Source organism: Camelus ferus, chromosome 4 (assembly GCF_009834535.1).
Source record: "Camelus ferus isolate YT-003-E chromosome 4, BCGSAC_Cfer_1.0, whole genome shotgun sequence".
In the NCBI taxonomy this organism is placed as follows: Eukaryota; Metazoa; Chordata; class Mammalia; order Artiodactyla; family Camelidae; genus Camelus; species Camelus ferus.
In genome coordinates, this window is record NC_045699.1 from 40,187,505 (window position 1) to 40,213,464 (window position 25,960).

The 25,960-nt window shown below is 32.1% G+C and overlaps 1 protein-coding gene across 4 annotated transcripts in view; it reads left to right on the forward strand.

The window, feature by feature from the left end:
• VPS13A (vacuolar protein sorting 13 homolog A) overlaps positions 1–25,960 on the forward strand; it is a 201,661-nt gene that overhangs the window by 160,464 nt on the left and 15,237 nt on the right. Inside the window, exons 61-69 of one of the 4 annotated variants that reach the window (XR_004319289.1) lie at positions 363–508; positions 1,761–1,842; positions 2,690–2,803; positions 4,041–4,116; positions 4,204–4,367; positions 4,676–4,721; positions 4,831–4,954; positions 12,035–12,149; positions 19,537–19,633. Coding sequence is in view for 3 of the 4 variants with exons in the window: in XM_032477880.1 (XP_032333771.1) it covers positions 363–508; positions 1,761–1,842; positions 2,690–2,803; positions 4,041–4,116; positions 4,204–4,367; positions 4,676–4,721; positions 4,831–4,954; positions 12,035–12,149; positions 14,629–14,706 (945 nt within the window). In the remaining variant the exon portion in view is untranslated. The other 3 variants (XM_032477880.1, XM_032477881.1, XM_032477879.1) reach the window with 3 other exon arrangements.

The following is a 25,960-nucleotide window of genomic DNA, read 5'->3' on the forward strand; positions in this document are numbered from 1 at the left end:
ACCACACTAACTTAATTCTAATAGTTGAAACATTCATTTTTGGAGATATTTGAGTTATTTCCAACAACTTCAATTTCTAGATTGTTAATGTTATTAAAATGTATAAAGATTAATATTTTCCTAGGTTTACCAAAAGAATTGGATTGATCTAAATATCATATATTACATTGTTGAATTTAAAAAATTTAAAGGGCTGTTTAGATTTTAAATTTCCTTAACTTTCCACTTACTAATTTTGGTTTAACCCAGATAACTTTGAAATCTTATTAAGTGTAGTGAATTTGAGATGAGGTTGAATTTTAAGAGTTAAAATTGTCATTATGAAGAAAGTGCTTTAAATATTGATCTCTCTATCTCTTTAGTTGCATTTAAGTGTTTCGCTGAGTTCGGGTGGAGAAGAAGCTAAAGATTCAGAACAACATGGAGGACAGATGGCAGTTCATTCTATAAATCTTTTGCTGAAGAGTATTGGTGCCACTCTTACAGATGTACAAGATGTAGTTTTTAAGTATGTTTAATATTCAAATCTATAAATTGATGACAAGTCCACTTTATATTTACATTAAAATTTTATAAGTGAAAAAGTATGTAAAGTATATTGCAGATCATAGGCTAAATATGGTTTTTACTGTTAAGTGGAATATAATTTATAACTTGTCTTCTAACCCTCAACTGTTAGATAACAGAGTAATTCTTAAATTATTTAAATATTTCAATAATTATTAAATAATTACTGAAAAAAAAAAACAACTCTTAAAGAAGGACAGAAAGGAAGGCGTTTTTGGCCTCGGGAAAGATTCCTGAGAAGCTGTATACACCCAAAGGTGTGGTGTGTGGCACTTAATAGATGTTGTTTTAAGGCCTGTGGGATCAAGACTCTTCAAAGCATATGTGACTAGAACTAAATGAATGCCATGACAGGGAAAGTGAAAGGATCAGCTGAATTGTTACAGTCAAGAACTCACACTTTAACATGAGTCATAGTGGAAGCTGTTAGAGTGTCTGACCAAAGACACTTAGAGATCTGAGTGGAGACTTTTAGATGAGAATGACCTTTGCAGATAGCACCTAGAACTGTTATTAAGAACAGTAGTAAGAATGAGTGAATCCAATAAGAGGTAACTGTAAACCCAGATAAAGTTAGGTTAACAGTCAAATTTTAAAACATAGGTTTGAAGACATCAGAAATAGGATGAGATTTCTAATCTTGCTGCTGTCCTATCCTTAGCATAGAACTTCCCAAACAGTTGACCGGGTATACACTGTGAATAGGTGATAAGTAAACTGCTGATGATTCGTCAGCTGTCAGCTGATCAGGCGGGACCTGCAGCAACTGAACCCTGTCCATTCTTGAGCAGCCTCTTTCTTTGATCTCAGTGTGTCACACATTCTCTCGGTGGGCCATGATAAGACAGAATTGAGAATATAGTTCATGTCCTTGAGTGGGATCCAAAGGATCTCTAAATCCCCTAAATTATGTGAAAATGTGTGTATATTGATGGCTTTTCTGAAGATAAGATCCATAGCTTTTATCAGATTGATTCTTAGAGGGTTCTTTGAACAGAATATGCAGAGGTGTACATGAGTGGATTTTCTGACTGGCATAGGGAAAGATGTACCAAAAGGAAGGACTTGGAGAAAAATTCTAAAGAAAATAAAATCAGTCATTAATATTAAAAACATTATCTCCTTCTCTCCACCCCTACCCTGTACACACACCCACCCATATATATTTATACCTTTATACGGCTTTTTTTCAGGCTTGCATTTTTTGAACTCAACTATCAGTTCCATACGACATCTGAACTACAGTCTGAAGTAATAAGACACTATTCAAAGCAGGTTTGTCTGAGATTTTACGAAGGGACTGAGCGATATAAAATAGGGAAATAATATGTGTCTAGACATGTATAATGTAGATTTGACAAGGAAGTGAATGGCCATTTTCAAAAGTTTAAAACATGTCTTTTTCCTCAGTATTATAGAAAACAGTCCAACCACCATTTCAATTTTTTGTGTTCCTATTTTTTAGCCTTTGACAGAAGTCTTTCCTGGATCAGTGTGGATTAGACATAACTCTTTAAATGATAATTAGCTAAGTAATTCACCACTCTTACTTAAAAAGTAGGTCAAGGGAAACTGTTTATTAGTAAGTAACTGATGAACAGAAAATATTATTAATTTTTGACTCAATGTTTAAGTTGTTGAGTCAGCTACATACATTATTTTAGTGGATTTTTGTCTACCTCTAAAAGACTCCTGTATTTTATGCTATAACTTACAGAGCAATGAGATAGGTGTTGTATGGTGGACAGCTCACTGAACATGACTTTGAGTTTGAATCCCAGTTTTGCCATTTATCTATTATGTCATTCTGGGCATCATTTGGCCTGTGTGTTTCTCCAGTCTATAAAGTGGTGGCAGTAGTAACTGTCACACACTGTTGTGAAAGTGAAAGCATTTTGAATACTCTTAGAACTTTATATAAATAGGTTATATTATTTCTAATACTGTAACACCAAATTACTTTTTAAAAACTAACACTAGTGATGAATAAGTTGATATGGTTTAGATTGAAATTGGGTGGTTGAGGGTGTTGGCCTGAAAAAAACTTGTGTCTACTGAGTATAAGGGGTAAAATATGAACTTTGATTATCTGATCTGACTAATGTTTGCATTTCATTTTTAGGCCATTAAGCAGATGTATGTACTCATTCTTGGACTTGATGTTTTGGGAAATCCCTTTGGCTTGATTAGAGAATTTTCTGAAGGTGTAGAGGCATTTTTTTATGAACCTTACCAGGTAAAATAGTTAATCTTGTATTGTGCAATATATCACACAATACTTTTGAATAAATAATGCATCCCAATTATTAAATTGAGTTTGTAGATGTAAATCGATTTTGGGAAACACAGCAAAAGAACATAAGACTTTTCTAAGAAATACTGAATTTTAAGTGTTCTGATGGAATATTAAAGGTGGATAAACTTTACACTATAGTAGGAGGAAGATACCTGTGGACACACAGTCTTGCTTTACACAGTAGTGTGGGACAGTAAAAATAACTATGCACGCTGATATGCAAAGCAATCTTAATATCAGTGACAAAAATGATTGTTCTGTGTCCCTTAAAATTTCTGTCAAGGTCTTCTGCCCATTTTTGGATTGGGTTGTTTGGGGGTTTTTTTGTTGTTGATACTAAATTGCATGAGCTGTTTATACATTCTGGAAGTTAAACCTTTGTCAGTCACATCATTTGCAAATATTTTCTCCCATTCCATAGGTTGTGTCATTTTGTGTTGCTTATGGATTCCTTTGCTGTGCAAAAGCTTTTAGTTAGGTTCCATTTGTTTATTTCTGCTTTTATTTCCATTGCCTGGGTGTAGACTGCCCTAGGAGAACATTGCTAAGATTCAAATACTAACTACTATATTTAAAATAGATAAAAAATGAATTTATTCCATATAGCACAGAGAACTGTATTCAATATCTTGTAGTAACCTATGATGAAAAAGAATATGAAAACAAATATATGTATGTGTATGTATGACTGAAACATTATGCTGTACACCAGAAATTGACTATGCTTCAATTAAAAAAAAATTCTGTCAAAACATTCAAAATGTTCTTGCTTTCACTTTTAAACATAGAAAGTAATGAAAAGTAAAGTAAAACTAATATTTTGTACAATGTAATCTAAAACAAATATTAAGAATTAAAATATTTTTCTTTTTTAAAAATTATGAAGAGTAGTTTATGGTTAACTTCTCATCATATAGCTTGTAATCCAAGTAGGCACCTTTTGTACACTTTGGTGACTAGTCCATATTCCTAAGTTTGGATCAGCTTCTAACATTTTATTCTTCGTACTTTCAGTGTCATGAAATATCTTAGGATTCTGTTAATGTGAAGTTTTCTGTTGATGCCACTTTCTCTGGGAGATCTTTTCTTTTTGTCACTACTACTTTCCCCATATATATCAGTAAGTTTACCTTTGAAAATATAAATATAACTTTGCTATTATTTTTTGACTCTTCAGGGAGCCATCCAGGGTCCTGAAGAGTTTGTGGAGGGAATGGCACTAGGACTGAAAGCACTAGTTGGTGGAGCTGTTGGTAAGAAACAGAATGCCTACCAGGTGTGATTATGCTAGAAAGTAATGATATGTTTGATTTCACTAAAGATAGTTTAATTTCTGCTAGGTGGATTAGCTGGTGCTGCCTCCAAAATCACCAGTGCTATGGCTAAAGGGGTAGCAGCTATGACTATGGATGAAGACTACCAACAGAAGAGAAGAGAAGCCATGAACAAGCAACCAGCTGGTCTTAGAGAAGGCATCACTCGTGGAGGAAAAGGCTTAGTGTCTGTAAGAAATTTCCCAGGGTTGTGAACATTTAGGGAATACCTTTTAAAGCCGCATTCTATGATTAAGGAAATAGACATAAAACTTTCATTTACTCAAAGATTTGGGGGCTGGAGGATCAGTGGGTTGTGACATACAAAAATATGTCAGTAGCCTCCAAAAATACTGTGTTTAAATTAAATACTTAGTAAATATGTTCGTTCTTATGGTATCTAGAAAGCAAAGCTCTGTATTTCTTTTGTAAGCAGTACTTGGTTCTTCAAGGCATCATGTGAAAGTATTGTAAATTTTCAATTGTGCTTTTCCTCTAGGGTTTTGTAAGTGGCATAACAGGAATTGTTACAAAACCAATCAAAGGCAAGTATAATAATTCCTTTGGGTGATACATATTACCAAGCCTTTCATAAATTAATTCTATTTTCATTCTTAATCCAATTGTCTAAAACTTTGTCTCTTTTCTTTCCAGGAGCTCAGAAAGAAGGAGCAGCTGGTTTCTTTAAAGGTGTTGGGAAAGGTATAGTTGGAGCAGTGACAAGGCCAACTGGAGGCATCATAGACATGGCTAGCAGTACATTTCAGGGAATAAAAAGGTAAATTCTCTTTGATATAAAATGTGGGGAAAATGCTTAAGCCAAGAGAAATGTAATAATTCTGTTTAGCTCTAGGCATTTAATTATGAACCCTGCTGTGTGGCAAGTTGCATTTGATCTTCCTAATTCCTTTGATACTTTTTAAGTTGTTGCCATTGCAACATCATTTCAGCTTCATACAGTTCTACTTTATTCATCATTCATTCCTAGCAGCCTTGGTAGGAAAGGTTTGGTAAATTAAGCAGGCTTTTCATTTCATTCAAGCTTTGATTGAAATATATTACAATAATGAAATGCTGTATGTCAGTTATAAAATTAGCAAATATAATATTCTGTCTCCTTTTTTGAGGAATAATGACATTTTATATTCCTAGTTCAAACTCAACTTTTGTTCACCCCTTCCTTTATGGTCTTATTTTGCTATGAAATTATTACTTCATTTCCCTCTCTTTCTCTTGTGCAAATAATTTTAAAACATGTTTTCTCTTTCTCCAAATTAAAGTTAGCTTAAGACTAAAACTTAATAGTTTCATTATTGTTACCTCTATCCTAGAAGTTTGTAACACATAAAACAATTGATTAAATTCATATTAATGAAACCTAACTTACAAAGTTGGTGAGTGGATATCTCCCTGATCTGTTTCCTTTGTATTTTCTCTTTCTTCCTGCTCTATAGGAATAAGCATTGTCCTTAAATGAGCTGTTCCTTTTAAGTCAGTATTTCATACTATTACCATAATGGGATGTTTCCAGTTTTGTTATTTAGAGTTAAGATTAGGAGGGGAAAAAAGGTTTCAGTTTCTTCTACCTGTAACTTTAGTTACACAAATATAGTTTCACAAATATACTTACTGAGTTGCTGTCATCAGAGAAGCTCGAAAGTCAGTGAAACATAAGGAATTCAAAATGTATAGAGAGCTATACAGGCATTTGCCCAGAGATGCTAGAATAACCTTCCATTTTTCTAACGCCTTATAATCTGTATCCAACTACATTACCTTTAAATTTAAGGGAAAAATAAAACAATTTTAGAAAAAATAAGACTAAGTACTATAGAAGGATGGACTTGTGAAGGACACTGAAACCAGAAAGGAAAACTAGGTTACAGTAATCAAGTGTAAGAATATAAATTGGTGGATAAATCTAATTGAACTATATAAAAACCACACTGGAACCAAAATAGTAAAAAGAAGATGCAATCTGACAAGGGAATAATTGGCATTAAGCATGTGACCTCATATTATTTCTGGAGAGGAAATGCTATATATTATATACATAAATTACACGCTCTCTGATGGGATAAATAAGACAATTACCTAGTGATAAAAAGAACAGTTAACCAAGAAGATAACAGTTTTTAACTTGTTCTTAGCTCGCAATAGGCTCAATCTTTATAAAGCAAAAATTGACAAAATTAAAAGAACTTTCCAAATCTTCAGTAATGGCGAAAGAATCTAACATTTCTCTCAATAATTGATAGATCAAGAAGATAAAACTAAGAATATAAATGATTTGAACACAGTTAACAACCTTGATTCTACTACACATATAAATATTTGCTGGCTCAGCACATTTTAGAGAGCATCTGCTATATCTAGACACTATTTTAATCACTCAGGGAACCAGAAGTTAACACATTTGGCCAAGTTCCTGTCTTCATACAGCTTACATTCAACTAGGAGGATAATAGGTGACAATAAGTGAACTGATAAATATATGATACACTAAGTGGTGAAAAATGCTATGAAGAAAAATAAAGCAGGGTAAAAGAGATAGAGAAATCCAAAGTGGTGGGGAGGAAGGTTGCTACTTTATGTGTAGGATATTCACAGAAGCTTCACTGTAAGGTTATATTTGATTAGACCTGCATAGGCTGGATATTGTAAGGAAGGAGTCATGTTCTGTGTGTGTTTTGAAGGTAATAGCAACAGGATTAGTTGGTAAATTGAATTTGAGATATGAAAGAAAGAGAATCATCATGGATAATTGTTAAGTTTTTGTCTGAACCACTGGAAGGATGGGGTTGTCATTTCTTTTAGGGAAAGAGAGAGCTAGAAGTTTTGTTTGGTTGATAGTCTCTTTACTGTTGAAATGTAAGACCTCTTTATATATTCTGGGAACTTAACCCTGTTTCTTCTATTTGTGTATTGTCTTTTAGCTTTCTTGCTACTGTCTTTCTATAAAGTCTAAATTATTATCTTCTTTGGTTGTTCGTATTTTTGGTGTTATATCTAAGAAAGTCTTACCTAGTCCAAGGTCATGAAGATTTAAACCTGTATTTTCTTCTAACAGAGTTATAGTTTTAGCTCCTAAGTTCAGGTCTTTGATCCATTTTGATTAATATTTGTATATGGTGATAGATCCAGCCAAAATTTATTCTTTTGCATGTGCATGTCTGGTTGTTCAGCACCATTTGTTGAAAGGACTATATTTTCCCAACTGAATTGTCTTTGGTACTCTTTCCTAAAATCAATTGATGTAAATTTGAGTTTATTTCTTTCCAGTTCTATTGCATTGATCTGTATGTCTATTCTTATGTCAGTAACACAGTTTTTTTTCTTCTTTATCTTTGACTTTTTTTTAAATGGAAGTATAGTCAGTTATAATGTGTCAATTTCTGGTGTAGAGCACAGTGTCCCAGTCGTGTGTGTGTGTATGTGTATGTATGTATATATGTATATATATATGTTTTCATATTCTTTTACATTAAAGGTTATAAGATATTGAGTGTAGTTCCCCGTGCTATACAGAAGAAAACTTTTAATCTATTTCTATATATAATGGCTAACATTTGCAAATCTCAAACTCCCAAGTTTATCCCTTCCCACTCCCTTTCCCCCAGTAACCATAAGATTGTTTGCTGTGTCTACAAATCTGTTTCTGTTTTGTAGATGAGTTCATTAGTGTCCTCTTTTTTTCTTTTTTTAGATTCCACATATAAGTGATATCATATGGTATTTTTCTTTCTCTTTCTCTGGCTTACTTCACTTAGAGTGACATTGTGAAGTTCCATCCATGTTTCTGCAAATGGCATTATTTTATTCTTTTTTATGTCTGAGTAGAATTCCAGTGCATAAATATGCCACAACTTCTTTATCCAGTCATCTGTCAGTGGACTTTTAGGTTGCTTTCATGTCTTGGCTATTGTAAATAGTGCTGCTATGAACATTGGGGTGCATGTGTCTTTTTGAATTAGATATCCCATGCTCTTGGATTGCAAGAATCAGTGTTGTTAAAATGGCCATACTGCCGAAGGCAATCTACAGATTTAATGTGATCCCTATCAAATTACTCAGGACATTGTTCACAGAACTAGAACAAATAATCCTAAAATTTATATGGAATTACAAAAGACTCAGAATTGCCAAAGCATTACTGAAGAAAAAGAACGAAGCTGGAGGACTAACCCTCTCAGACTTCAGACAATACTACAGAGCTACAGTAATCAAACTGCATGTTATTGGCATTAAAAGAGACCTCTGGATCAATGGAACAGAATAGAGAGCCCAGCAATAAGCCCGCAGACTGTGGTCAATTAATCTTTGACAAAGGAGGCAAGAATACACATAAAGACAGTCTCTTTAGCAAGTGTTGTTGGGAAAACTGGACGACAGCATGTAATTCAATGAAGTTAGAACATTCCTTCACAGCATACACAAAAATAAACTCAAAATGGCTTAAAGACTTAAATATAAGACTCTTAGAAGAAAACATAGGTAAAACATTCTCTGACATAAATCTTAGCAAATGTTCTCCTAGGACAGTCTACCCAGGCAATAGAAATAAAAGCAAAATAAACAAATGGGCCCTAATTAAACTTAAAAGCTTTTGAACAGTGAAGGAAACCGTAAGCAAAACAAAGTGACAACCTACGGAATGGGAGAAAATTTTTGCAAGTGATGCGACTAACAGAGGCTTAATTTTCAGAATATATAAATAGCTCATACAACTTAATAATAAAGAAACCAAACAACCCAGTCCAAAAGTGGGCAGAAGACCTAAACAAGCAATTCTCCAGTGAAAACATACAGGTGACCAATTCACACATAAAAAGATGTTCAGTATCACTAGTTATCAGAGAAATGCAAATCAAAACTACAATGAGGTATCACCTCACACGAATCAGAATGGCCATCATTAAAAAGTTCACGAACAATAAATACTGGAGAGGATGTGGAGAAAAGGGAACCCTCCTACACTGTTGGTGGGAATGTAGTTTGGTGAAGCCATTATGGAAAACAGTATGGAGATTCCTTAAAAAACTGTAAATAGATTTACCATATGATCCAGCAGTCCCACTCCTGGCCTATATCCAGAGAGAATTCTTAATTCAAAAACATAACACACTGTTTTGATTACTGTAGCTTTATAGTAAGTTTGGAAATCAGGAAATTTGAGTCCTCTGGCTTCTTGTTCTTTTTGAAGATTTTTTTTTAGGTATTTTCTTAGTCACTTGAATTTCCTTGTGAATTTAGGATTGTCAATTTATTCAAAAAAGTCAGCTGGGATTTTGATAGGGATTGTATTGAATATGTAGATCAATTTAGAGATTATTGCCATCTTAACAATATTAAGTCTCCCAATCTATGAAAATGAGCGTCTTTCTATTTGTTTAGGTCTTTAATTTCTCTCAATAATGATTTGTAGTTTTCAGTGTGCATATCTTCTTTTTATAAATTTCTAAGTATATGTATTTGCCAAATGCTTTAAGTTGATATTGTGTGTTTTTTTTCTTTGTTTTATTAGTATGGTGTACTACATTAATTGATTTTCATGTGCTGAAACAACTTTACGTGTTTGGGATGAATCCCACTTGATTATAATGTATTATGCATTTTATATGCTAATGGATTTAGTTTGCTAGGATTTTATTAGGATTTTTGCATATATATTAACCGGAACATAGATCTGTTGTTTCCTTTTGACATCTTTGGTTTTGTTATCAGAGTAATACTGTCCTCATAGAATGATTTAGGAAATGTTTCCTCCTCCTTATTTCTTTGAAAGAGTGTGTAGAGGATTGATGTTAATGTTTTTTAAACATTTAGTAAAATTCACCAGTGAGGCCAACTGGATTTGACTTTTATTTCTGGTAAGTTTGATTACTAATTCAGTCTCTTTATTTGATATATAAAATAAATTCAAATTGGATTGTCCAGCTTGACTTTATTCAGTTTAAGTCTTCTCTCTTTTTTTTCTTTGTCAGTCTAACTAGTGATTTGTCATTTTTGTTGACTTTATCAAAGAACCAGTTTTTGGTTTTATTGATTCCTTCCATTTTTTTATTTTTTCTGTTTCATTTTTCTCTGCTCTAACCTTTATTATTTCACTTCTTATACTGGCTTTGGAATTTGGTTTGCTTTCCTCAGGGTTTCTTGTGGTGTAAAGTTAGATTATTGATTTGGGATCTTCTTTATTAATATTGGGCATTCACAGCTATAAATTTCCCTCTGAGCATTGTTTTCGCTTTGTCCCTTACATTTTTGTATGTTTTTGTTTTCACTTGTCTTAAAATAGTTGCTTTCCTTTGTGATTTTTTTTCTTTTACCTTTAATTTCCACAAGTTTATGGATTTCCCAAATTTCTTTCTCTTAAAGATTTCTAATTTTATTCTGTGTGGTCAGAAATCATACATACTATATATGCTTCGGTACTTATATATTTTTTGAGACATGTTTTGTGCCTAATATATAATCTGTCCTGGAGAATGTTCCACGTGCACTTGAGAAGAATGTCTAGTTTGCTATTGCTGGATTGAGTGTTCTATAGACGTCTTTTAGGTCTAGTTGAATTATAGTGTTGTTTAAGTCTTCTGTTTCCTAGCTGATCTATCTGTTACACATTACTGAAAATTGAGTTTTGAAATATTCAGCTATTACTATTGAATTATATTTTTTACTTTTCAGTTCTGTCATTTTTTGCTATATATGGGGGCTCTGTTGTCAAGTACTTATATATTTATATCTTCTTGATATAGTGACCCCTTTTCTTTGTAAGGTGTCCTTTGTATCTAGTAGGAATTTTTTTGTTTAAAGTATAATTTTTTCTGATTTTAGTATAGCCATTCCAGCTCTCTTGGTTATTATTTACATGGTATATCCTTTTACTTTCATTGTGTTTGACCCTATAGTGAGTCTCTTGTAGACAGCATATGGTTGGATCATATTTTTTATCCATTCTGCCAATTTCTCCTTATAATTAAAGAAGTGATCCATATACATGTGTCTGTACATATGAATACGTTACATGATAATCTCTTAATATTTATTGAATATATGCATATTTGTTGAATGAATGAATGAACAAATAAATAAATCATTTTTATGTAGGTCCATACAATCAAAAATACTAAATAAAAAATTACAATACCAAATTCAGCAATGTGTATATGTGTTTCAAACAATACATATCAAGCCCAAGTAGTAATGTGAGGGTATTTGAACATTAAAACATGTAATGTGACTTATAGCATTAATAGATGGAACAAGATAAACCATACGATCACAGCAATGACCAGGGAAAAATTCCTCCTTTAAAATTCATTGTGCATTCAAGATTTTCAATAACAGTAACAACAACAAAAAAACTGTTAGCAAACTGATAGTAAAAATGAACTTCCTTGGCTTGACAAGCAGCGCCTTTGAAAAAAAAAAATTCCTGATATCTGTACTTCATGAAGAACTTTTAGAAGCTTTCCTTTTAAAGTTAGGAATGAAAGAAGGATGCTTGCAGTCCCCTCTTGTGTTTAGCATTGTACTGGAGGAAATTATATACTAGGAAATGGGAAAAGAAAAATTTAAAGTCTTAATCAGAATAGAAAAAGCAGTACTCATCAGGTGCTGATTCTCTCATTATTGTCCACAAAGAAAAACTAGGGGAATCTATAAACCAACTTCTTTACAGTTTTACATTTTTCTACAGAACTTACATTATTTATGTCATAAAGACAAATTTTAAAATAAAAAAGTGATGTAACTCTTACTTTATCCAAAAGAAGATCCTTTTTTGTAGTTGCATTTTAAAGTGTAGTTAGGAGTTTTTTAGTGATTTTTAAAGTCAAGTGTGTTTTTTTACTTCTAGAGCTACAGAGAGCTCTGATGAAGTAGAGAGTCTGCGACCCCCTAGGTTCTTTAATGAAGATGGAGTTATCAGACCTTACAGGCTGAGGGATGGCACTGGAAATCAGATGTTACAGGTGGGTAAAGAAATATCTTCTAAATTAAGATTAGTTTAGTCCAGTCAGCTTTTTAAAAAGCAGCTATATAATGCTTTAAGTATATATTAGATTACTTGGGCTTTTATATGTTTTTCTTAATTCCAGTTATAGTTTCTTACATTTATGTAGGTCTTAAATATACATTTATTTACTATAAGATTTTTTTTTCTTTTTTACAGGCATCAAAAAGTTTGATATGAAAACAGTTAATGCATGACTTTGCATGTGAAAGCCAACAGTAGATTTTAGCATTAAAATTTACAAACTACGTACAGCTGTTTCAGTATTTTGAATGCAAAGAAAAGCTTTTTATGTTGGTAACTTTTTGTATAGGATTTTGGGCCAATCCGATCTTTTTTATAGGGTATTCTTAGTTCCATACTGGATTTACTAGATTTGTTGAAAGCCATTGTGCCTTGTGTACCCTCACAGTTGATGGTTCTTATTTGCTCAATTAGACCATTTCTATTTAGAGTACTTCTTTCTGTTTGTCAAACCACTGACAGCCTTTATACCGGATATAATCCTCATGCCCAAGTAGGCATGGATAACGAAAAAAATCATTGTGAATTCTTGGGCTTTGCTTTTCTTTTGAAGATGTTCAAATGTCCATGACCCTCTTACTGTTTTATGCTTGTGTGGTCTGTTTAAAACCCTGTGGAATTGATAAGCAATTCACATGAAAACCAATGTCTTTTAGTACGAAAAATTAGCTTTTGGAGCAGTAGACAATTTGAAGGTAAAATATTTTATCTGTTTAGATAACGTCTACTTTCTAAATTGGACCTTTTGAAATTTGGATTATGCTGTGGGTAACATAAACAATATTAGGATATACCAATTCAGAGTTGTTTCTGTGGTTTAGATGTGGAACACTAAATTAAACCATTTGTTTGAAAACAAACAAGAAGTCATTCTGTTGTAGAGACTTGAAAATATTCATTGTAATAGTAAATTGTGGGAAGAGATGGTTCTTTTATAGCCTTAATATTTTAAATACTGTTTTGTTTAAAGTGAACAGGGTAAAGATTTTAAAATTTAATATTTTATCCACTACATGCAGAGTATATAATTTTTCATTAAATGTACTTCCATAAAATATAACCATTGAGTTAATATGTGATATTTAGTAAAGTAGTTTTACATTGTGTTTTAATGTGTTTAAAATAATTGCATATTGGAATAGAACTGGCGATTTAGTGAGAGGTTGTGTTCTAAAGGGCATGTTGACAAACTCTACAATGAAAGTATATCATTCTTTGGAAATGTTTCAGAAGTCGCCTGTAATTAATACAATAGAAGCGTACATTTCTACTCACAATCTGCCTTTTCTTGTTAGAACACAACATGTTACTAACATTTTACTAGACTGAAGTTATCAAATTGCCTTTTGAGAAATTAAAAATACTTCTTGAGAAAGTATTTTATAAACTTAGGAAGTAAGGATGAGTAGTGAGGCAAGTTTAGACATACATCATCATTGTTAAGTAACAGATGATAAAAAAAGCCGTGAGATATAACCAAAAATTTCTCATGGTTGATAACTTGATTTCAGAGACAAGTAAATTTGTTCTACACTTTCATTGTTTTCTGAAGCTTTAAACTTTAGGGTTTATTGACTATTTTTAAACTTGCCTACTGTTTTTAGTAGGCCAATATTAGCATTAATTGCTAAAAAGAGATATTTAAGTGAGTAAAAATTCACAATCCTTGTCAGTCATTACTTATTTTTCAGCAACAGCACAAAGCACAGTATTAACTGGAATTCCTATAGGAATTCACCAGATGCCTTAGGATGTTCATGTTTAGCATTACTCTCCTACAGGTGTAAGATGTGGGTTGTTGCTTTAGCGGTAATAGTGCTTTTTTGAATCAAAACTCTATTATTAGCAAACACTTTAAAATATATAAATGCCAGTACTGTGGCAAAGAAATAGATGACCTATAAACAGTATTTAAAATCTCATCTGCCTAGATTTAATCTAAGTGACTTAATAATGTCCTTAGAAAATATTTAGTACTTTCACGTTTGTCCTTTTATTTTCTAATTTTCTAAAAAATGGTGCTCTGTGTTCACTAAGTTATATATGATAATTATATATGAGATACATTCTTTCATGGTGTACCTTTCTATCTAGAAAGTGGTCCAGTATTATAGTGCTTCCAAGTAGTCAATAAAGTTGCCTACTAGAGAAATAGAATAATTCTAATATATTCACAGAATACCTTAGTTTTTTCATCCAGCTACTTTATACATTGAGTGTACCAACCAATGGAGTTTAGTCTTAAGTCTACTATGTTATGATATACTATATCCATAATTATTGCTCCATTCAGGACTAAAAAATCTTCAAAATTATTGACTCCTTGAAATTTTTCATAATTTTACATGTTTTCCAAGCAATTTGCCATACTTAACTAACCTTTGTGCTTCTTTTTTTCTTTACCATGCTTACAGAAAATTCAGGTCTACAGGGAGTGGATTATGGCTCACAGTAGCAGTAGTGATGATGATAATGATGATCACGATGATTAGTCAGATCTGAAATGTTAAAATTCATATGTTCTTTATCATTTTATTTGGAATGTTTCATTAACATGTTTTGTATGACTGCTACCATAATGCCCATGTGTCCATTTTTAGGGAGTTAAAAGTACTTTTTCTTCTTAAAATGTTTTCCTATACATTTTCAAAAAACCAGAATTGCCTTATTTAAGCACAGAAAAATGTATTTTATGTCGAAAGTAGGGCATACTATATATTATAGCATTTGCTTGTATGTATTTGTAGCTTTGTGTAAGTTTGTCCTTGAGATTTAAAGTTAGGCAATTTTTTTTTTTTGATGTTAACTAGTTTCATTTTAAGTTATCTGCTTATTTGTTAGCAAAATGCTGTTTTTAATGTTCTCTGTCAATTTTCTGGGCTGTAATATAATGTAATTGAGTTTTAAAAAAGGAAAGAAAGAAAAAGAATAGTAATAGCCAGTCAATATTTTACATTTACTTAGCATTTTAGAAGTATTTTTGTCAAATTTCTTTCAATAAGAATAAACATATAACTTGAAGCAATACGAATTTGTTGTTCTATTCCAAAATCATGTAGGTTGAACTATTATTATAAGAAACATTCATAGTTTGTCATAAAGGTTAGATAGTGAAATCATTTATAGTCTCAGAATATAAAAAAGTATTCTTTTATTTGGTTCACTTTTTATTTCATTTTGTTATATATATATTTTTGTGGAACAGTGAACAAAATTGGTTTTACAATCATTATACTTATTAAGTTGCATATCCGTGTGCCTGTATCCTTATTACAAAATGTTATGAATTAATTCAAGACATGAGAAAAATTTTTATAGTAAGCATAGTTATATATATTTCTTCTGGGTAATTGAAAAACTGTTAACTAGTTTTCTGAAAGAATAAGCAAATCTGTTTCATGTTATGTGTACTGAAGTTTTTTTTAATTTCAACTTAGATAAAACTTTTTTTATTTTTCTAGTATATCAGATGTACTTTAAAAAAAAAACTCTAAAAAATGAATGCCTATTAGTATGATGTTTGGGGGAAAAAAGTAGTATGATGTTTGATCCCTTGTGACGGCTCTACTTTTGGATCAACAAAGGACATTTACCTTAATTTATGTTAAACATTTTGCTTATAATGAGCTTAGATTGTAGTAGATACTTGCCTTAATTGTTCAGCTTTTGGTTTAATTTATTCAGCCAATGATTTCTGAGTCTCTTCTTAGTCTTAGGTTTATCAGGATTTTATCTCTATAAATCATTATTCACTATTCTTAGAAAATGACTCAGATTTTTAATATTGAGCCAACAAAAAACAAAGCTAAAAAATTCAGCTTTTTTGAAATTTCTCCTTGCCTAGCACATTTAGATTAAGTAGAAATCAAGGTTGTGTGTGCTAGGACTAAGAAAATTTGTGAATGTCAAATCATCTAATTACTGTTTTCATCAAAATATAGTACTTTTATCATTTTGGAATAAGTAAATAAATTAAAGCAGTGACCATTAGAATAGTCACTACTGGTATCAGAGACAGTTTGTATTTGTCCTGCACTGCTGGTCTCTCACCCTTGGTCAAAATCAAACAAAGCCTGCTGCTTCTAGAAGCTAGGATTAACACAGCCTACTCTTATGTTGTGTATACCTGAGGAAAGAAGGGTCTAGATATTTCTTCACTGACTTCTTAGATCCAAATATTGCTAAGCACGAAGCCTTTCTAAGGAGAAAATGCAAAACTGCTTGTTTGCAAGACATTTACTGAGTTTCCTGTGGTTAGTCTGTGACAATTCTATGGTATAGATTTCATAAAGATCCTTATGAATTTATCTGAAAAAAATTCTGGGTATTTTAGCAGTGACTTACCATTTTAATGAAAAGAAAATTGGAGGTAGAATTACATTTGTTTAAAATCTCTTGAACATTAAAAAGATTTTAAGCAGTATTCTAGTAACTAGAACACTTTGTCCATGTGGTCTTAGGGATTCATCCTTAAATTTTTAGCCCATGGAAATGACTTGTGTTCTTTAATGGTATAATTGCCCTTGTTCTTTCTGTTTTCCTGACACAGTGAAATAATCTTTTCAGGCTTCTTTGCTGACAGGTATTATTTTTCCAGTTTAAAAAATATACTTATTATGTTGCTTTTATTTGAGAAAAAAGACTGAGGATAGCTCTGTTTTCTTGATGGAGATACAGGACTTCAACAAAAATATCTTCTTGTTCCTCATCAAATATGTAGAAAGTGAGTTCAACTTTGGGATTTTAATGAGATGAACAGTTCTTTTATTAGTGGCTCTGTAATTAGAACTTTAAAAATGGGAAATATCCATCTAATAAAGTCTAGTGAGGAAGCAGAGTTCGAAAACTTGACTGTTTAATACCATACCTTTCCATATCCTTTATTTATATTGTGAATTTCTACGTGGTCATTGCTTATGTGTAGAAAAAGGGAAAGAGGGTTCGTTCTTCTTCCCTAAGGGAATAATCATTTATTCTTTGTTTTCCTCTGTGTCTGTTTGACACTTGAATAACATACTGAAGACTGGCAGGAAGGAAAATTTATAGAAATCCTGAAATTGTAAACACCTATCACCATGGATAAATAATCTGCTTGTAGGAGCCTATAAATGAAATTAATTGGTGCTCACATTGGATATACATACAAGAAATGTAAATCCAGAATAATATTGCTAACTTTCAATATTCCTTATAGAAAAGGAAGTTGGAATAAATTTCAATTTGCTTATATATTTAAAATCAGGATTTTATAAATTTTACCTATTGAATTGTTCAAAACATGTATCTTTGATGGAATATTGAGTGTTAATTTTAAGGTCATGTTATTAAAATTGACAGATGGAGCCTTTGTAGATCTGTGGCTAGGAGATCAAAGTTCAACATGAAATATGTGTTACTGTCTTTTACGTCCCAAGTCATATACACTAGAGAATGATGACTGCAGTAATAGCTGCTATGGTAGTTTGTCTAATTTATACCCTGTGGTGAAATTTTGCCATATGCTCTCCTAGAGTGATGGGAGGAAGACCAGAAACAACCATCCCAACTTTTATTTTACTTTTCTACTGTACTTTTAAGCCTCAGTTTTTGTTTTATAGGTTTCCTTGCATGTTTATAACTTGCTATAATAGTCCAAAATATTAAAGGTACTGTGGGGTCTAAATAAGATATGCAGACTATTCATTTAGGTCAAATAATAACTATGATGAGTATGTGAAAAGAATGTCAATTTTATTTTTTATTCTACGCCTGTACCTTTGAAACAAATGGAGATCAATTTAAAATGTTTAGATTGTTAATTTAATCTTAATTTTAGTGGATAAATGTTTGAATTCATGAAGTACAGTGAATACAATCCATACTATACAAAACACCACAGAAAGTCCTGCATTAAAGAAGAATGAAGCACATGATTTCAGATAGGTCTGTGTTAGGGAGCTAATGAGAGTGATTTATGATGGTCATATGTAGGAGTGTATGGTTTGGTTTGTTTTAATGTAGTAGACCATTTTCATGTCCATAGTTGTCTCTCAATCAACATGATAAATTTACTTAACAGTTACTGTGTATCAACCAGTATGTATATAGCAATAGTGTACCTCCAAACTTTTGCTTTAAAATAAATGTTTAATAATTTTGTAAAATTATTTTTTCATGTAACCTTCTTCATTGCGTATACATACTCTATGCATTGAAATGATAACAAAGATATCTGCTAAATTTGCAGTATGCCATTTCTCTGGATCTTAGAGATCCTTAATTATTTGGAACATTCAAAATATAGTCATTGTGTTTTTATAAACATAATCAGGGTATTCAGAGGTCTAGTTAAGTATATAACTTTTTGATTGGGAATACTATGTTTTTATACTATAAATTATCTTTTATGAATAATTAAGTACATTATATCTACAAAGATTTTTTTAATGTATTCAATAAAGCTTGGAGTTTCCTTGAATTAAAAAAAAAATTAGAGACTCATCCTCATTGGAAAAAGGTAAATCCCTCTTGTGAATCAGTTAACTAACATTGATTCTCAGTCTACAATTTTAGTATTTTACAGATGTGAAATTTCTCAAAAATTAGATTATTTTCTACATTGTTAAAGTATTATATGCTCATAAAGAAAAATAGGAATAGAAAAGAAAAAAATTACCATCTCCCCACCATTTATTGTGGCATATTTCATTTTTAAATTTTATTCATGTAGTTATGACTCAAATATACAAATTGTGTTACATATTTTTGTTTTATTGGAAATTTGTATAAATAGAGTTATTAACTTCTAAAGATTAAAAAAGTGGCCCATTTAATTCCCAATGTGGGAAAGTTGGTCTTTATTTCTGGAATACATTATGGCCAGCAGGACCTATATTTTTATAGCTGATGTAGAAGCTTTTCCTTTTTGATTAAACGTACTTTTTACCTTTTGATTCTACCTTTCTTAGAAAAATTTACTCAACCAAATTTCATCCTCTTAAAATTTATTTGTGTGTGTATATGTTTGTATGATCCTTGTGTTTTTCATTGTGTATGAATATTGACAGCTGGGTTGTCCCATAGGGAGAGTACTTTTTTTTTTTTAACTGTTTGATATACTTTAAAATTTAATCTGTGTTGTCTTTGAATCTCTTACATCTCTCACAAAGATACCTTAGTTGCCATTATGTAAGTTGTTGTAGAAGGGAGACTGTTGTTGTTTGTTGTATATTTCTTTTTTTTCAGAAATTACAGATGTTTATAATTAGCTTCAAACACTGCCTTAATAGCAGTTGGAAGATAACTGCCTTCAGCTGACGTGGTCTTTCCCTTTACTTCGGAAGGAGAATTACAACTGATCTGGAAGAAAGGGCTTATCCTAGGCAGTCAGATCACCACAGTAGTGCTGAACACTCTTCCTGGCTTCATCTGAAATTTTGAGTAAGTGGACAAGAACTAGGAGACAAAGCCTTATTGGATTTCACTCTTCATTTTAAACTCTTCCTCTCCAGAAGCATACTTCTGAATGGGATGAGAAAACTGAAGAGAGCCAAATTCTGTTATCAAGGCAAATAAGAGTTAGCATCTCAGATAAAGCAGATCCCGTGAAAAAGAGATTACCTATCCAACTTGGATACAGTCCTCATGCCTCATTCATTAGTTTAACAGAACTCTCTTGGAGAGTCTTTGGCAAATTGTCTTTGAAGGCCTATACTTTTGAACATTTAGTAGTAAATCCTGATAACTTTATTTTGGACCAATAAGAGTAATTCAGTCCACTTAGAACCTTCCAAGATTGCATAAAAATATGGTGTGAGTAAGACTTTGAGATTATGTCTTTTTCTGGAGGTGATGTTTCCACGTAGGGGAAGTTCCAGCTTTCTCTTTGTCAAAAAAGTATAAAATGAATTTTAAAATTATTTTTTAATCCAGTAACTGAAATGACACTGATTACTAAATCTTTTTCAAGTTTGCCATCATTTCATCCCATAAGTTTATAAATATATTAAGGATAAATACTATTAAAATAGAAAATTTAGCACATTTAACTTTCTAAGAAAAATGTTACGCTCAGGTAGGTTCAACCTGAGTCTTATTTTCTACTTACCAAAGATGTGAAAATAGATCTAAAACTCTGTAGTAAGTATTAGTTTAAAGGTCTTTAACCTTTATTTAGCTAAAGGTGCTAAACTGTAACCTGGGACCCAATGCCTGACTTCTCTACTGATATGTTCACACTCTACCTTTTAACTTCCCCTGGTTACTTTCGACAGCACAGAGATTCTCAACGTAAGTTGAGCTGAGTAAAGCTCATGCAGGTTTTTTTTAGTGTGTGCTTTGACAATAATGTTGTTAGAAGATTTTAGTATAAATTATGAAAATTCTGTTTTTACATTAGCTGAATGTCCTATGAAAGAAAAGCTGTTCTCTTGCCAAGTAAAATAATTCATCTTCAATTCGGAATTAAATTGGAGGCCACTTTGATTCACCTAAAAACAAAATTTAATATCCTATGAAAGGAAGTACCAAGTATAGTTTTTTTTGTCAGTTGAGTCCAATTCAAATGAAATTGATACCATAGTTACTTCTGATGATGATTCTGATGAGCTGTAATTCAGTGAAAATTTACCACTGTAAAGAGTCCTATAGGAAGCAGTGTGGAGAAATGTACAGTTAGACGTTTTGTGGCACTTTGAGCCTGAGGTGGTGGTTTTAGTTAGGATCTCATGAAGCTGCAGGGTTGGGATACAAGTACGGGGAGCTGGATATTTCCTGTAGAGTTAGCCTTTCTGGAATAACTGCAAGGCTACTTTTAACTTTTAAATTGCCAAAAGAGTAAATGTGTACTTATATATGTATAATTGAATTTTTTGCTGTACAATCTGACAGCATAGTTTATATGAATACAAAGAAAAAATGTAATGCCATGTATTAATTCTTCATACAAGTATTTCTTAAACTCCTATTAGTTATGTGTTAGGCATTCTTCCAGGTCTTAAGGCTACACACTGAGGAGAGTGGTCAAGATTCTGCTCATCTCTCATGAGCTTATAATTGTAGTGAGCTTTATTATTCTGATGATTGGGACTAAAACACATGCCAGCACTTTGTTGTTGGATCTTTATAGTCTCATTCCTGTTTGTTGATCAGCTGTTACATGCAAGGCTTAGGAACTGTAGAAATCAAAAGACACATACGATATGCCCAATCTTCCACAGAGATAATGATCCCTAGGTATTACATGAAGTTGAAGCATTACAAAAGACATGACACAGCTTGTGGACTATCTGAATCCATATTCCAATGAGCTGTTAAAATGGGATTCCCACTGCATCTTCTGGAATATATGTATTTCTTCTGTGCTAACTCATTTTGAAAATAAAAATACCTGAGATGCAGCCATATGATATGGCTCAGGGCCTGAATTCTGGAGCCTTGTAAACCTGAGTTCAGTACCAGCCTTTTCCTTTTACTGGCTTATAGTCTTACTATGCTAATCTGATCTCATGTTCCAGACTGTACAATGGAGATAACTGTAGTACCTAACAGTACCTGGCATATAACACCAAGATAAAAGTACCTTGGTGGTATTGCTAGGATTAAAACAAGTGACGTATGTGATCTTTAGTACAGTGTCTAATAGGAATTCATTGTTATGTTTCCATTATTCCAAATAAATAACAATTTATGCTAGTTCTCAGTCATCGTTATGTGAATTCTGTATTCCTCCTTTGTCTCCTCTTTGCCAAAATAAAACCGTCATTAAATTATGCCCTTTTTTTTTTCCTTTTAAGGTTAATAGAATACTTTAGAATGTTGTGACAATTTCCACACATTAATTGGTAAGCGATAGAAGCAATAAAACCTCAGTGACTTGGACTGCTCTGAATTATACAGTATTTTAAAAGAAATGTTACTGTTTTCGTTTATATAGTATCATGGGTCAGTAAATGTTGTTCAGTAGCGGTTCTGCTGGAAATGCATTAGAGAGACTTTTGTAACTGTCCACTTAAAGTATTTCTGACCAATTTCCCTGGCCCTTCTAGAATGTATTAGGTAGGTTAATTAATGGTCTTCTGCTGTCAATGCACATAATTATGTAATGAGCATAATTCTGTCCTTTCTCCAAACTCTTATTTGAACCAGTTGATGACAGTTCACATCTCTTAAGATAATACGATTTTATGTCACAGGTTTATGCTCAGCTTTCCTGCTCTAAGCTGTCAGCTAGCTTGTACTTAGGCTGACAGTCAAAATAGTTCATTTGCATGGGCAGAGACAGAGGTATAGAAAGATTAAATAATGCCTAATTCCTCTTCACATTTAATGACACAGTCAATTAGATTCGATTTTTTAAAAACCAATGTACCTCACATAATGAGGTAAATATCACTTGTCTACTCATGTTTATATTTATTCTAGTATATATATGAAATCTTTGGGCTTTTAGGTAATGAATTTCTACTGTATTTGCCCATGAAGCTTGGTTGAATACCATGTTTTTCCTGGCCATAACCCTCAGATTTCCTATATTTAAAGTGAATTGGGGTAGAGGGTAGGGATAAATTAGGGGTTTGGGATTGACAGATACACACTGCTTTTTATAAAATAGATAAATAACAAGGACCTACTGTGTAAACACAGGTAACTATATTCAATATCTTGTAATAACCTATAATGGAAAAGAACATGTATATATGTGTAACTGAATCACTTTGCTGTATACCTGAAACTAACACAACATTGTAAGTCAACTATACTTCAACTTTAAAGGAAAAAAAAGTGAATTGATAAAACCTTTTTTTCCCCTAACCTTTAATAGGATAACTCTAAGGAAGTTACAATTATTGACTAATATTTCTCTAAAGAAAAGAATATTTTGAACAAGTCATCTATTTACTTCTTAAATAATTGAGAAATCATAGCATTTGCCATTTTAATTTGATTACCTCCCTGAATTTTGTTGTTTTTAAAAGTACACTTTATTTCTTAGTATAATCTGTTCATAAACCTTTTATATTTCTCCTATTAAAATTAGCTAATCTATAAAACTGTTTATTTGTTACTCAGTAGATTTTCTTGCTTGATAGCATTTTATTCTTTACCTTCCATTTAGATAAACTTCATTTTCCTTTTATCATTCATGCTGCTATCTTAAAAAAAATCTCATTTGTACCTCTATGAAACTCATCTTCCAAAAGAGTCAGATACTGATCAGATTTTGGTTTTGTTTTTAACTATGTGTTCTTATCTTTACCCAATTTTCTCACATATATTTCCGATGAATATTAGCATTTTATATTGTTTGAGATGTAAAACCTTCCATGTTAGTGATTTGTTCCTATCATCTGTCTTTTCGTACTTTGCTTTGTTTTTTTCAGAAATATTTTTGTTATAGAACTCTGCTGCTTCATGGCATTTAGGTGGTTTGAAAGCGTTGGCAGTGTTTACTGTATTATAGTTGCTAGCTATGTTCTTTTTCTGAAGAATTGGGACTTATCTGGCAGGAAATGTGAGTATTAGTAGAGGATAATCCTGATACTTTCCAGTTCCTACTTTTTATGTTTCTATTGTATAATCATTTTGGTTTGTGTTTATTTATATCTAATAAACTAAGGTTTACATACTCATTTTTTTCTAATGCAAAAGGAATCCTTTACCAGTAACCATACATTTTATTGTTACCTATAGGTTCTGACAATTATATATAATGAATGCAGTTTCCTGTGTGTTTGTTTGTATCTTTAAGAAAGTTCTTAAATAATGATAGGTAATTTATATATTCTGTTAATGAAAAATGCAAAAATTGGTTTTCCTTTAATACTGTAGCATATAAGTGAAGCTAAGATGTCTAAAGTACTGGCTGTTGAGGGGAGAGGGTGTATATAGTTCAGTGGTAGAGTTGCTCAAGGTCCTCAGTTCAATCCCCAGTACATCCACTAAAAAAGTAAGTAAATAAACTAATTATCTACCCCGTGAAAAAAACAAAAACAAAAAATACAGTACTGGCTATTGTACTTGATACTTCAGGCAAATCTGTTGATACTTCTGCCAAACTTTGGGCTTAACTGAAAGGCTCTACCTGTGATTCCTAGCCCTGACTTTGCTAGTTCTTCATTTATTTTAAAGAGTATCACAAATTAGTTTAATAGAAACGTTCATACCTAATATCTATTTGGGATGAAGGAGGATAGGACATTAATATTACACTATTTGGACCCTTAATTAACCGAAAAAAAATTGAGCCTGCCTGAGCTGCTTTTGCAACCTGCCTCAGCAACATCCAGCAACCAGGGATATTGGAGATATTTTTGAGGTCCCGTGGAAACATGTGCCTGGCACCATCATGGTGTAGTGAAAGCACTGGAATTAGAAGTAAAGAAACCACTTTTCTGAGCCCAGTTTTGCAGCTGATAATATGACCTCAGGCAAGTCACTTCGCTATAATATTAATCCAATTGCATAAGGTTGTTATGAATATTAGATAGGAAAGACACTTAGGACACGATCCTCAATTTCTTCATGCATACAAGGAAGAGATTCATTTGGATGAACAACAAAACTCCTTCAGGTCTAAAATTCCAGAATTTTTAAAATTAATATAAATGATGTTTTGAAAAGTATAAAGCTTCATGTGTAGCGAATTTATAAAGTCAATTAGTCAGGAAATTGTGACCAAAGGCATGACATTTGTAGATTCTTTACAGCATAATGGAAGATGATGGCTGGTAAGCTGTCACATTCTGTCCCATCTTTCTGTGGGATTTAGTTCCAAAGTTGTAGCTTCTGGTCATTAATGCTGCTCTTACTCCATATTCTCATGTTTGTAGTGGAGATTCACCAGCAAAATGTTGCTGCATATGGAGTTATCTTTGATGTTTATTCAAATAGTTCATTCTAATAAGAAATAATACAGTTCATTATGTGTTTCAAAGCAGACTGTTTTGACCAGTCACGTTTGAAGTGCTGCTTCTTTTAAGGTTTTTTATGTACTCCAGAAAGCATTGCGTTAATTACTTTTTTAGTTTTTGTTTATAGGAGATGTTTTGTGACTATTGAAAGTGGTTTAATTACTTAAGTGTACAGGTTAGATTGGGTCTGAAAAGTGGAAAGTGATGAAAGGCAGACTCAATTGCAATACCCAGACTTAACATGATATTAACATAGACGTGAGTTACTTAGAATTAAACTATTAGCTTTCAAGGTTTTTGAAGACTGTGATCTGTTAATGGGGTTTATAGACTTTTGACTCATAATAGTAGTGGGGTCTTGAGGAAATCAATATTTGTATTCTTTATTTTAAAACTCGATCATATAGAACAAAAGAATGTACTTTCAAGCTAATTTCTTTCCCAACATTAAAAACTGAAAAGGATGTAAAGTTAAAAATAAAAGCTTCACGTCTGTCCCCACTGTTATCCTTCCTAAGCCTGGAGATAAGTGCTGTGAATAGATTGGTGTGCTACCACCAACACTTCTGGGAATTTTTTGTGTTTATATAACTAAGTATACATGTATGTGTTCCTACTCCCCCATTCATTCTCAGTAATTTAATTTCTTTTTACTTGATATACTTGCACATCTTTTTGCATCAGTACACAAAAGATCTACCTTTTTCTTTTTCATGGCCGCATAATGTCCCACTGAATGTCTATACTATAATTTATTTAAACAGTTCCCTATTTTTGAACATATAGATTTTTTGCATTTAACACAATATTACCATGAAGATTCCTATATGTATATTTTGGCATACCTTTGCATAAG